The 15,014-nt window shown below is 43.5% G+C and overlaps 1 protein-coding gene across 1 annotated transcript in view; it reads right to left on the bottom strand.

The window, feature by feature from the left end:
- Positions 1–14,032: 14,032 nt before the first annotated feature.
- The window catches only part of DDX43 (DEAD-box helicase 43), a 68,134-nt gene continuing 67,152 nt past the window's right edge, over positions 14,033–15,014 (bottom strand). Inside the window, exon 18 of the mRNA XM_069726679.1 lies at positions 14,033–14,143. Coding sequence (XP_069582780.1) covers positions 14,033–14,143 — 111 coding nt within the window. The remainder of the gene's footprint in view (positions 14,144–15,014) is intronic.

The raw sequence follows: 15,014 nt of genomic DNA on the forward strand, positions 1-15,014 counted from the left end.
GATAGCATACAGTCCTACAGCTTGGTCTCTATGGCCCTTTGGGTACACTCTGACGAGGCATATTTTTGAACAGGACCTACTGTCTATTGTCCCTGTGGACGGGTGTCCCTGTGTGTGCTCTTTGCCACCTGCACTAGGTAATATGTATGCACACATTGATACGAGCGATATATTGGCTGGCACTGCAGCTATGTAAACATGTATTGGACTGCCGATTGATTAATTATATGGTTGGCATGGCTGTATGTGTCGGTAGCTATAGTTATCAGTATTGCACCTTTATGCACTTTACATTTTGCGGAGTACTTGCATACAACTTCCGCTATCCGGGGACGTACCCTACCTTGGGCTTGGCTTGATGCTGATGATGTCCTTGTCATCTTTTTTTAGCCCCATTGTATCTGTCTGTCTGATATATTCTGGTTTATCTTGTATTATTAATAAAGTGTTTTTTTTGGATTTCATAACTGCCTGTGGTGTTCTGAGGTATTTTGTTATCGTTTTTTGCAGTTATCCATATCTCCATACTTGGGTGGTGTCTAGTTTTATACACACTATACTTTAGTACGAGAAGACGGGCGGAGAGCGACCATGTCAGACGTGCCGGCTGGAGGAAGAGAGACAAGTATTCGAGGATGGACCCGAGGGTGGGACAGTATCCCCTCTCTTACTCCCCTTTTTAATGCTGGAGAGGAACCTCCTCAAGATATGAGGAGCAGCATTGATGTACTCTCAGGGTTCCCATGATATCTCCTCAGGGCCGAATCCTTTCCAATCAATTAAAAATAAAGTCCTCCCCTTAACAGTCTTTTTGGCTAGAATATCCTCAACCTCAAAGATACCATCTGAAGTGCTGGGTTGAGGAAAGAGAGAAGGAGAAGAGTTAAAGTGATTAAAGACTGCAGGTTTGAGGAGCGACACATAGAAAGCATTGGGGATTCGCAGCGAAGCAGGCAACTTCAACTTGTAGGCCACAATATTAATACGACTTAAAATTTCAAAGGGACCAATGTAGCGTGGTCCTAGTTTCTGAGAGGGAATCTTAAGCCTAATGTAGCATGAAGAAAGCCAGATTATCACCCGGATGATAGGGAGGGTCGTCCAGACGTCTCTTGTCGGCATATTTCTTCATCCTGTTACAAGCCCTCTCAAGAGCCTCTTTAGTCTCTTGCCAAATTTTAGAAAATAACAAGGACAGAGAGTCCGCCGCCGGTACACCTGAGGTGGGGGAAATGGGAAGAGGAATTCCGGGGTGTTGCCCAAAAACCACAAAGAAGGGAGACTTAGAAGAGGATTCACTGGGGTGATTGTTGTAGGTGAACTCTGCCCATGGGAAGAGAGAAACCCAATCATTCTGAGGAGCATTGGAGAAATGCCAAAGATAGGATGGGAGAGCTTGATTGACTCGTTCTACTTGACCATTGGACTAAGGATGTCAGGCGGAGGAAAAATCCAGTTACTATCATCAGTCCAAAAAGGGCTTTCTGGAAACGGGAGGTGAATTGGACCCCTCGATCAGACACAATATGCAGTGGGAGGCCGTGAAGTCGGAAGACGTGGTACATGAAGATCTTCGCCAACTTGGGGGCAGAAGGCAGTCCAGGCAAAGAAACGAAGTGGGCCATCTTGGAAAATTGATCCACAACTACCAAGATAACAGTACAATTCAAGGAGAGAGGTAAATCGGTGACAAAGTCCATAGTAATATGACTCCAGGGAACTGAAGGCACAGGGAGGGGATGCAGGAGTCCAGAAGGTAGCTGCTGAGGAACTTTGCTTCTGGCACAAGATGAGCAGGAAGCAATGAAATCTGAGACATCTTGGCGAAGTGATGGCCACCAATAATGGCAAGAGATAAGAGAGTCTTCTTGATTCCAGCAAGTCCAGCAAACTTGGAGGAATGACCCCAACGCAAGACTCTCACCTTGTCACGATCCGACACAAAGGTTTTTCCTGGTGGTGGAGTGATCACGTTTAAAGCAGCCGCAGTGATGATCCTAGCTGGATCAATAATATGTGCAGGACTCTCCACTATGTCAAATAGTTGAAAGGACCTTGATAGGGCATCAGCTCTGATGTTATTACCAGGTCGAAAGTGGAGCTCGAAGTCAAAACGTCCAAAGAACAAGGACCACCTGGCTTGCTGAGGGTTTAGTCTTTGAGCAGACTGAACGTAGGCCAAATTCTTGTGATCCGTGAAAATGGTGAAGGCATGAATGGCCCCTTCGAGAAGATAACGCCACTCCTCTAAAGCCAGTTTAATAGCTAGCAGTTCCTTGTCGCCAATGGAATAACTGCGTTCTGAAGAGAACGTTTTAGAGAAGCCACAAGTGACTAAGCGACCAGAGATAGATTTTTGTGAACGAACTGCCCCAGCTCCAATAGAAGATGCATCAACCTCGAGGATAAATGGTCTATTGGCGTCCGGACGATGGAGCACAGGGGCCATAGTAAATTCTTGTTTCAGGGTTTGGAAGGCTACCTCAGCCTCCGAGGACCAGTGATTGGGGTTGACTCCTTTGCGAATAAGGGCAGAAACTGGTCTAGTCAGGGAGGAAAAATGAGAAATAAATTGCCTATAATAATTTTTCAAAGCCAAGAAAACGCTGGATTGCCTTCACTCCAAGGGGACATGGCCAGTTAAGGACAGCTGACACCTTCTCTGGATCCATCTTCAGACCAGACTTTGAGCAATCCTCCTTGCCCTTCCTTGGTTATATTGTTTCAAAGGCACACGTCTCTTTCTTGGCAAAAAAGATGATTCTCCCTTAGTCGTTGTAAAATTTGACGAACGTCACGTCGGTGGGTGGACAAATTTGGAGAGAAGACAAGGATGTCGTCAAGGTTGACCACAACACTGGAATAGAGGAGATCTCGGAAGACATCGTTTACAAATTCTTGGAATACCACTGGAGCGTTGCAGAGACCAAATGGCATAGCTAAATACTCATAGTGACCATCACGTGTGTTGAATGCGGTCTTCCACTCATCCCCTGCGTGGATTCAGACCAGATTATACGCTCCTCGAAGGTCAAGCTTGGTAAATATTCGCGCTCCCCTCAGGCGGTCAAAGACTCAGGGATAAGTGGCAACAGGTATTTGTTTTTCACCGTTATGTTGTTTAAGCCTCTGTAATCAATACATGGCCGCAGAGAGCCATCTTTTTTCTTAACGAAAAAGCCAGCACCAGCAGGGGAAGATGATTTCTGAATGAAGCCTCTGGCAAGATTCTCCTGAACACACAGACATGCCTTGCGTCTCTGCGGGAGAGAGGATAGATTCTTCCTCTAGGAGGAGCGGTACTGGGAATGGGATCAATAGGGCAGTCGTAGGGTCGATGCGGAGGAAGATTCTCAGCCTCCTTGTCGAAGACATCCGAGAAGGAACTGTTAACAGAGGGGAATCCGGTAGGAATAGAGGTGGAACAAGGAACACCAACAGTATGCACTGGCAGCAGACACCAAGCCCGACAAGAATTTCCCCAGCGCAAAATATTACCATTATGCCAATCCAAGGTGGGCTCATGGGTCCGCAACCAAGGAAGACCGTGAAGTACTTGATGAGAGATACTGGCTAAAACAAAAAACACAATTTTCTCCTTATGCAGAGCCCAAACCTGAAGTTCCACCACCTGCGTAACCTGGATAATGGTCTCTTGCAGGGGCTTGCCATCCACAGACGCGAGGAACAGGGGATTTTCTAAGGTCCTAACAGGGATTGAAAATTTAATGACCTCCTCAAGCTCTAGCTTAATAAAATTCCCCACTGCGCCCGAATCAACGTAGGCTGCTAATGAAAAGCATTTACCATCAACATGCAACAAGATAGACAGAGTGAGGGGTAGAGAGGTATCACAAGCACCTAGGCAGGCCTCTCTTACCTGACCTAGGTGGAATTTTCCGGACAAGCTCGAAGATGGGAGGCACTCCCACAGTAGAAACAAAGACCTTGAGTGCGTCTCTCCTTATGACATTGTTTAGACATTTTAAGACAATAGACTTGCATTGGCTCCGATGCAGATACAGAAGAGGACATACTGAGTCGAGGGCTGGGCGATCTGCGGCACGCTCTTGAAAACAAAGGTCCATACGAGTGGCCAAAGTAATCAAATCTTCCAAAACAGTAGGCGTATCGCGACCTGCTAACATCCTTTATACGCCCAGATAGGCCTCGCCAGGCGGCTCTTAACAGAGCTTCATTATTCCAACCCAAGTCGGAAGACAAAAGTATGGAGCTGAATAGCGTACTGACCTACTGATGGAGACTCTTGGTGAAGATTAAACAAAGACGCTGTGGGAGAGGCCAGGCGACCTGGCTCTTCGAAAACTCGACGAAAAGTCTCCAAAAAAAAATAGATAGTTGAGACCACGGGGTCGTCACGCTCCCAAAGATTAACCCATGCCAAGGAGTCCCCCTCCAGGTGGGAAATTATGAAGGCCACCTCAGCCTGATCAGTAGGGTATTGCAGAGGCAAGAGTTCAAAATGAAGGCAACATTGATTTAGGAAACCCCAACATAATTTGGGATCCCCATTATAACGAGGTGGTTTGGCCAAACAGGTAGGAGGGTGAGGAGACTAGGCTGGGACAGGAGTAGTCGCGGCGGACTGCAAGGAGAGCAACCGGCCATCGACAGATTCCATGTAGCTAAGAATATGGGCCTGGGTGTCTCGCTGCTGAGCCAGTTCCTGTTGCAGGCCAGCCAGTTGGGAGGCGTTCCCAGTATCGGAGGTCTGAGGAGCGGAAAGATGAGAGTCCATAGATTTCATAAAGGACATCATACGTGTCTGATTTTCCCGCAAAAAGATCCTTCTGGGCAGCCGAGGCTCCAGCGGAACCCATGGCCTGTATATACTATAAGGCCGGGATCACACATGCGAGAAATACGTCCGAGTCTCGCATGGTAATACCTGGCATTGCCGCCGTCTCTCTGGAGCGTAGCGCGCGGCCGCATGTATTGCTATGTGGCCGCACGCTCCGCCCCAGAGAGACGGCGGCAATGCTGGGTATTACCATGCGAGACTCGAACGTATTTTTCGCATGTGTCATCCCGGCCTTAGGGTTCTAAGGGAAAACCCAAAAGTGGACTCTGGTCGCGGCTCCAGAGCCCCCGAAGACGAGCGGACCAGATGGATTCATCCCCTATACAGGGAGTGTTAGGAGCAGGCCCAAGGGGGATGTAACCACAACTGCCAAAGACAAAAGGGACCACTAGGGTAAAAACAGGAGGAGAGAACAAGGGTACCAAGGAATAAGGAAGAATCAGGGGAACCAGGGACTTATGACGACTTGGAGCTGTAAGAGAGGGAAAAAGGAAAATTGTTAAGGAGGAACCATTATGGGATCAGGCTAAGAGAAACCCAAAGACCCACAAAGTGCAGGAGCGAAAGACTGCAGAAGACACTGAGCTGACAGACAGGGCAGAGATGGAACAGAGAAGCAGGGTAGAGAACCAGACAGAACGGAAAACCCCAACGGGCAAAAGACATGGGACCAGTAAATGGACAGAGCGAGGGAAAGCAGCAGAGACTCAGGACCTGGGAACGAGGATGGATACCAACAAAAATGCAGGCGCTGCAAAGACGATACACAGACGTCTTACCTCTGCAGACGCAAGGCTGAAATATCCGGTGGGCGCCGCCATGATGGGGCGGAGCCACCAGGTCACGACCTCTCAAGACACTTAGCGGCGGAAGAGACGCACTTGCACATGAGCGAACCGCCGTGAGCCAGAGAAGTCGGGCGGAAACGGACCATGTCAGACGTGCCGGCTGGAGGAAGAGGCAAGTACTCGAGGACAGACCCGAGGGTGTGACAGAGGCCTAAGAGACTGATTTTTGGCATTTAACATTAACAGTCGAAAGCTTAGCTGTGCTCACCCATTAATACTTCAGACATCATCCATTGGGAAAGATGCAGTCTCGGCTTGCAAGCCCGCATCAAAGGCAGAGACAACATATGATGCAATTTTAAGTCTCATGTCATGAAGGGGTTAAGTAAAAAAATAAAAAATAAAAAAAAATAAATGGAGAATTGCACTGGGGAGTAATTTTAACCCAAACTTGAAAGAGGCACCTTAACCCCTTTACCCCCTAGGGTGGTTTGCACATTAATGACCAGACGAATTTTTACAATTCTGACCACTGTCCCTTTATGAGGTTATACCTCTGGAACACTTTAACGGATCCCGGTGATTCTGACATTGTTTTCTCGTGACATATTGTACATCATGTTAGTGGTAAAATTTCCTTGACATTACTTGTTTGTGAAAAAAAGAAAATTTGGCGAAAATTTCGAAAATTTTGCAACTTTGAATTTTCATGCCCTTAAATCACAGATGTCACACAAAGTACTTAATAAGTAACATTTTCATGTCTACTTTACATCAGCACAATTTTGGAACCAACTTTTTTTTTTTTGTTAGGGAGTTATAAGGGATAAAAGTTGACCAGCAATTTCTCATTTTTACACCACCATTTTTTTTTTTTTTAGGGACCACATCACATTTGAAGTCACTTTGAGGGGTCTATATGATAGAAAATACCCAAGTGTGACACCATTCTAAAAACTGCACCCCACAAGGTGCTCAAAACCACATTCATGAAGTTTATTAACCCTTCAGGTGTTTCACAGGAGCTTTTTGAATGTTTGAAAAAAAAAGTTAAATGTTCAATTTTTTTTTACAAAAAATTTACTTCTGATCCAATTTGTTTTACCAAGGGTAACAGTAGAAATTGGACGCCAAATGTTGTGCAACTTGTCCTGAGGATGCGGATACCCCATATGTGGGGGTAATCCACTATTTGGGTGCATGGCAGAGCTCAGAAGGGAAGGAAAGCCATTTGACTTTTCAATGCAAAATTGGCTGGAATTAAGATGGGACGCCATGTCTCGTTTGGAGAGCACCTGATGTGCCTAAACAGTGGAAAACCCCCAGAAGTGACCCCATTTTGCAAAGTAGCCCCCTAAGGAACTTATCTAGATGAGTGGTGAGCACTTTGAACACCCAAGTGCTTCACAGAAGTTTATAATGTAGAGCCGGGAAAACTAAAAGATATTTTTCCACAAAAATTATTATTTAGCCCAGTTTTGTATTTTCCCAAGGGTAACAGGAGAAATTGGACCCCAAAAGTTGCTGTCCATTTGTCCCGAGTACGCCGATACCCCATATGTAGGAGAAAACTACTGTTTGAGTGCATGGCAGAGTTCGGAAGGGAAGAAGTGGCATTTTGGAATGCAGACTGATGGAATGGTGGGAGTCACGTTGCGTTTGCAGAGCCCCTGATGTACCTAAACAGTAGAAACCCCCCACAAGTGACCCCATTTTGGAAACTAGACCCCCCAAGGAACTTATCTAGATGTGTGGTGAGCACTTTGAACCCAATGCCTACCATAGAAACCTTCAAAAAGAACCTGAAGACTCATCTCTTCCGACAAGCCTACAGCCTGCAGTGATCCTCAACCTACTGAACAGCCGCACAGCCAGCTCTTCCCTCTCCTAGTGTATCCTCACCCACCCCCTGCAGACTGTGAGCCCTCGCGGGCAGGGTCCTCCCTCCTTATGTACTCGTGTGCCTTGTTATCTGCTCATGTTTAATGTAATTGTCTATATTTGCCCCGTATTCACATGTAAAGCGCCATGGAATAAATGGCGCTATAAAAATGTATAATAATAAAATAATAATAAGTAACAACAAGGAAAGTTTATAATGCAGAGCCGTGAAAATAAATCTTTTTCCCCCCCACAAAAATGATTTTTTAGCCCCCAGTTTTTTATTTTCCCATGGCTAACAGGAGAAATTGGACCCTTGTCCAATTTGTCCTGAGTACGCTGATACCCCATATGTGGGGAGTTTGGGCGCACGGCAGAGCTCAGAAGGGAAGGAGCACCATTTTACTGTTTCAACGCAGAAGTGTATGGATTGAGATCAGACGTCACGTTGCGTTTGCAGAGCCCATGGTGTCCCTAAACAGTGGAAACCTCCCAATTCTAACTCCAACCCTAACCCCAACACACCCCTAACCCCAATTCCAACCCCAACCATAATCCTAACCCTGAAACACCCCTAACCCAACCGTAAACGTAATCCAAACCCTAACCCCAAATTTAGCTCCAACCCTAATGGGAAAATGGAAATATATTATTTTATCATTTTTCCCCTAACTAAGGCGGTGATAATGAGGGGTTTGATTTACTATTTATAGCGGGTTTTTATGTTTGGCAGCTGTCACACACTAAAAGACACACTTTTTTGCAAAAAATATATTTTTTGCGCTACCACATTCTGAGAGCTATAATTTTTCCATATTTTGGTCCACAGAGGTCTTGTTTTTGTGGGACGAGTTGACGTTTTTATTGGTATCATTTTCGGGCACATGACATTTTTTGATAGCTTTTTATTCTGACTTTTGTTAGGCAGAATTTACAAAAAACAGCAATTCGTGAAATTCTTTGGGGGGGGCGCATGTATACCGTTCCGCATTTGGTAAAATTGATAAAGCAGTTTTATTCTTCGCGTCAGTACGATTACAGTGATACCTCATTTATATCTTTTTATGTGGTACCATATTTTTTTTTTTTTATGTTTTGGCACTTTTATACAATAAAAAAAACTTTCATAGAAAAAATAATTTTTGCATCGCTTTATTCTGAGGGTTGTAAACTTTTATTTTTTCTCTTGATGCTGTATGGCGGCTCATTTTTTGCGGGACAAGAAGTTTTCGGCAGTACAATGTTTATTTATATCCGTCTTTTTGATCGCGTGTTATTACACTTTGTTCGGCGGCATGATGATAAAGCATTGTTTTTTGCTTATTTTTTATGGTGTTCACTGAAGGGGTTAACTAGTGGGAGAGTTTTATAGGTTGGGTCGTTACGGATGCGGCAATACTAAATATGTGTACTTCTATTGTTTTTATTTACATAAAGAAATGTATTTATTATATATATATATATATATATATATATATATATATATATATATATATATATATATATATATATATATATAAAATTGGAACAGCATCCAGAGAATACCTTCGGTCGCGGCCGGCGTGGCAACGTTTCGGATATCAAATCCTTTCTCAAGCCAAGAAAGGATTTGATTTAGGATTTTTTTTCCTAACCTTTTTACTTTGTCCCAGTGTGGGACATCATGTTATAGTGTCAGATCGCTGATCTGATACTTTGCAATGCACGGTGACAGAGCAGCCATCTGACAGGCACTGCAGGAGGCTTGCCGGCGCCTGATCTGAGCAGGCGCTTGCAAGCCACCTCCCTGTAGGACCCGGAAGGAGCTCCGCGGCCATCTTGGATCCGGGGCCTGCAGAGAGGAGGACGGAGAAGACACATGGAGCAACGCGATCACATCGCGTTGCTCAGAGGGTCTCAGGGAGGCATGCGGGGAATCCCCTCCCTACACAATGCTTCCCTATGCCGCCGGAACGCTGCGATCATGTTTGATCGCAGTGTTCCAGGGGTTAATGTGCTGGATGTCAGCTGTGATAGTCAGCTGGTACTGAAGACTAAGAACACAGCAGTTGTTCGAAACGCATTCAGTCGTCCATGGCTGCTCTCCAACTATTTTGCTAGTCATTTGCAAGCCCTTGTTCCAATTTTTAAATGATTGAATAAAGTATTTTTTGATATATACCATCCTGGAGCTGGATTCCTACATTTTTCTTCTCGTATTTTCCACGTCCTGGCAGAGATGTCATTTCCGTGCTCTGATGATACCACCACAGCGATTTAACTTCTAATGGGTGAGCTGAATCAACTTTTTTCGTATTTATAGTCAGCTGACACCTGGCCGCGATCGTCCGCGCTCCCCCGTGAGCTCAGCTGATCGCGTTAGACGTACTATTCCGTCCATGGGAATTCGGGCCCGGGTCACATGGATGGAATAGTACGTCTAATGGCAGGAAGGGGTTAAACCTGGCTACTTGAGCAAAGGAGAAAGTTTGTACACCTATACAAAAAAAAAACCTCAGTCCAGATAAACTTTATTCACACAAAAATGCTTGACAACAATGACATGTTAAGAAACTGGAACATTTTGTGTCATAGCAACTTACAACTATATACTAGAAAAATTTGTTCAAATACCATCAAGATTTTTTTTAAATATTTTTTTACAACAAAGATTTTGTCACAGTTTTATTTCAGTAAACAATCTTTTCAGTAAAAGAAGTTTCATTTCTTGCAAACTGTAGAGTTAAAAAAAAAAATTAAAAATGGAGAAAAAAAAAAAGGGTGGGTTAGTTGAACCAAAGCCTCATTTAAAAAGGAATTCTCAAGAATATACAATAGTAACTCAAATAAATTATTCTTGGTAGTACATACGGGAGACTATTTATTTACTGAACGTATAGGGGATACTGAACTGTTTTCTGAGATCTGGCAGGGACATCAAAATACAGGCAATTTAGATAGCTGAACTATTCCGTATAAACTGCTCATGTATTTGGTGTAATTTTAGCATTCATGAAGATATAGAAATAGTGTGCTAATTCACATAAATTCTTGTGTTAAAAACGATCAACCATCTCCTAACAGGAATGAAAAACTAGAATCTGCTGTGAACTATAAAAGGAATCTGTCACAATGAAAATAGTATGTGATCTGCAGGCCGGATGTTCTAAGGCATGAATAGCTGATCAGATTCTTATGCATCTTTGTGGGAAAAGGTTCAGTAAAACTTGCATTTATTGAAATCACTGGTGACTGTATAACGAGTCCAGTGGGCGGACCTACTCTGTGACTGACAGCTATCCTTGCACGCAGTCATAAAGAGAAGAATGTCAATCACCAAGAAGGACCACCCACTGGACTCATTTTGATGTTAGAATTCCTGTTGACTGTAGGTGTACAAGTTAAAGCAAATATTTTCCAACATTCTGCTCAGAGTTTCTTTCTCTAGATCCTGCGGTCTACAGATCAGATTGCTCATGACAGGCTTTCTTTAAAATAGCCTATTATCTTAAAGGGCTCGTCTCAGAAGCCTTGGAATCATACAACTACCACATGCCACCAGTACGTAACTAGCTGGGGTACTTGGTCTCGGCTTTCCCTTCTTTAGTTGGCCTTCTTTTAGTTGGCCCCTGTGATACAGGTTTTAAACACAGTCTTCAAGTTTAAACCCAACAGAAATGCCAGTTCCTCTATAATATATATCAATAGAATGCTCACCAAAACCATTAAATTAGCGTACAAGCAGTAAAACCTCCTTAGTCAGAAGATTTTTAAATTGCTAATCAATTTCTTCGGATCCAATGAAGAAAAGGGTTTGAATAGAAATAGTTTTCACCTAAATAGTTCAGCAATTCAGTCCATAGGACTCGAAATATTAAAAGCGGAATTAAGTAGAAATGTAAAGAGGAGTTCCACTTCACAAAAAAAAAAAAGTGTCCTATATTAATAAGTCAGATGTTAAGACCGTGAGTACAGCTATATTGGTAGAGCAGCTATCCAGGAAATTATGCTCTGTCATTTGTCACTTTAACATGCTGACACGTTTACACAGAAATAATTGACTTAAAGGGACAATGTCACCTGAATTTGGAGGGAACAATCTTCAGCCATGGAGGCGGGGTTTTTGGGTGTTTGATTCACCCTTTCTTTACCCGCTGGCTGCATGCTGGCTGCAATATTGGATTGAAGTTCCTTCTCTGTCCTCCGTAGTACATGCCTGCACAAGGCAATCTTGCACAGCGTAGGCGTGTACTATGGAGGACAGAGAATGAACTTCAATCCAATATTGCAGCCAGCATGCAGCCAGCGGGTAAGGAAAGGGTGAATCAAAAACCCCAAAACCCCGCCTCCATGGCTGAAGATTGTTCCCTCCAAATTCAGGTGACAGTGTCCCTTTAACATTGAGTTACTTCCCATTTATACATCTGCATTCACCGACATCAAATGTGAATTAAAAAAAAAAAAAAAAACGTCTTCGAAAATGAGACAATTACCAATATATGACTGGCCATATATAATTTAACAATATGTGGCAAGGTTTATATTTTGAGAAAAAATCCTCATAGAAAATGAAGTGTGGCATGATACCCTAGGAATCAATTAGGACCTGTAACCAGGTTAACACTGGAACCCTTTTGCTTGTTTTATGCCCACTGCTCCCCTGAGTAAACAATTTGCGGTTTCTTTTAAATATGCATCCAGATATGGGCCATTTTACATAGTTCTAATTTTTATTGTCTTCATAAAGAGGACAATGATCACAGTGTTCTCTGGGGACATGTGTTTGGGCTGCTCTGCACTTACCATGTGAAAAAACCATCCTCTCGGTAAAGAAATAAAACTTAGAACCAAATAAAAAGGCTCTGGAACCATATAGCGGATTTAAAAGAAAACAAAAGCCAGAATACTCACAGTAGCAGCGGGAATAAAGAAAGGGCAAAAACGGCCCACTTTGTTCTTTTTAAATCAACAATTATTTACTCGTCTCACCAGCTGGCCAGACAGAGAAGACCACTTTCTTTAAACAGTGAAAATAACAAAAATATTCTTGACAGAACTTGCTCGCCTCTCATCCAATCAGCTTTCTGTTCCAGTTCCTGGATGGAAAAAGGTGAATATTAAAATTAATCCAATACAACAAATTGTCCTTGAGATAAGAACATCTCTTTAGATATAAAATATGATGTGAGTAGAAGTTTTATTGGCGGAGCCCAACATATCAAGAAACACACACACACGCACCCCCATCTGCGAGTCACATGAACTCTAGCAGTGTCGGTGAGGAGCGGATGAATCTGGTACGACTGGCAAAGCAGATACATAAGCACGGGCTGACAGTGCACATTCCTTCTCGACTCTGACCCACTGGAGTGATGGACTATGGCTTCATGATTCACCCTGAGATCATCCAATCCAAGTGAGCAATAAGATATAGCGTGTCAGAGGAGGGATTATGCTTTAAAGGGGTCCTCTTGTACTAAAACACATGACTATCCATGGGTTATGTCTGGGACTGCAGCTTAGCGCTTGAAATGAATGGAGTGGAGATACCACACAACTTGTACTCTTGTGCTCAGCCAGCAAGAGGGGCTGAGGAGGATTGTGGGATCCAGCTTTCCATAACAGAATCTCACAACCCAGACGTTGTAGCATTAAAAGCATGTCTGGGCATTTTTTTCTACTTTTCTAATCTATGTTAATTAGTAAAAAAAAAAAAAAAAAAAAACATGTCTGCTGCTGTTTTCTTATATAACAAGGATAGCCCTAGTCAAGGAATTGGTATACAAAAGGTTGTATATGCTTTCACCACATTTGAATCAAAATTTGACCTGTTTTTGTTTTTTTTTGGATGTTGTGAGGGTGGAGGGGGAGAGGAGGCAGACCAACAGCAGTTGAAATATGTGAATGCAGACTGATAGTACAATTACTCTCTAGGATGTGGGTGAAGCTAGAAATTTACAATGTGAACATGCAGCAAACAAATCTGTAGCAATCATGTGCCACAGTAAAGACAATGATAGAATACATGCCATTAAGTCTTTAAGGCTACTTTCACACTAGCGTCGGAATCTCCCCGTCGCAATGCGTCGGGCAGAGATTCCGACGCCAGCGTTTAACGCACTCCACAACGGAGGCAGCGGATGCATTTCTCCGGCGCATCCGCTGCCCCATTATAAGGTGCGGGGAGGTGGGGGCGGAGTCCGGCCGCGCATGCGCGGTCGGAAAAAGCGGTCCGTCAGGAGCAAAAAACGTTACATGTAGTGTTTTTTGTGCCGACGGTCCGCCAAAGCACGACACATCCGTCGCACGACGGATGCGACGTGTGGCAATCCGTCGCAATGCGTCGTCAATACAAGTCTATGGGGAAAAAACGCATCCTGCAAGCACTTTTGCAGGATGCGTTTTTTCTGCAAAACGACGCATTGTGACAGATTGCAGTTAACGCTAGTGTAAAAGTAGCCTAATATATAAAAGGTGAAGTAATTTGTTGGCCTACATGGCTGGAATCCACTACACTAAAGCATGCAGTAGATAAGTGTTACAAAAATGGATGCCATACCTATTAGTTATCACGCCATCTGCCTTTTCGAGGGACCATCTCTCTTTCGGAGTCTTTTTTCTTCTTAAACTGGACATACCTCTCAGACATATTAACGAGCTCCTCTGGAACTTCCTAATAAAAACACAGAACAGTATAAATCTTTACATTCTATATAAAGAAATTGAATAAGGGTGCTTTCGCATTGCATTTTGCACTCCCATTGGGACGTGTCCGAATAACCCGCAAAATAGGGCCCGTACGCATGCACCAAGGGGGCCTTAGAATGTAATGGAAGAGTGAACGTGCGCTCTATCATAACCATTACATTCTATGGTCTCGTTGGTGCATGCGTCTGGACCTAGTTTTTCAGGGGATTTCGGAGGTATGCTTCGACTGGTGCACAGAGTGCAAAGTGAAGGCACCCTAAGGCAATCAAATTATTGAACTTCAACATTTATCTTCAGAAAAAAGTAAAAATTTTATGTTGGGATGTCTTTTCAAACACCAAGCAACACAAAACTTGATTTGGATATGGTCATGCTGGCTTGATCATGGGCATGATGTTGAGACAGGTTTTCTTATTACATATTACTTTTAAACCCATTTTAGAGACATTATTTTAAACACGGAATTGAAGTGTCTGCTGTGTGTCTCCCTGCCAGCTTCTCACAGCTGGGTGCACCTTGCTTGACAAACTGATCATCTAGGTTATCTTCTTACTCACAGATGAGCTGTGAAAATGCCAGATATTAAATGAATAACCACTATAATTTTTTGTAGTCAACTTACTGGCATACTGCTTGGTTACATCACTCCTCAACATTGAAAAAAATATGAAAAAGTGGAAACACATTTATTTAAAACAACTTGATCTATCTGGTATAGAGGATGAACACCACATGCAGAAATACAGGCACTTCCATCCCTTGGCATCTATCAATGAGATTAATGGTTGTCTGAGGAATGTTCTGCTTCCCTGAAAGCACATGGGCCCAAAATTCAT

The sequence above is a fragment of the Ranitomeya imitator genome, chromosome 5 (genome assembly GCF_032444005.1).
Source record: "Ranitomeya imitator isolate aRanImi1 chromosome 5, aRanImi1.pri, whole genome shotgun sequence".
Lineage (NCBI taxonomy): Eukaryota > Metazoa > Chordata > Amphibia > Anura > Dendrobatidae > Ranitomeya > Ranitomeya imitator.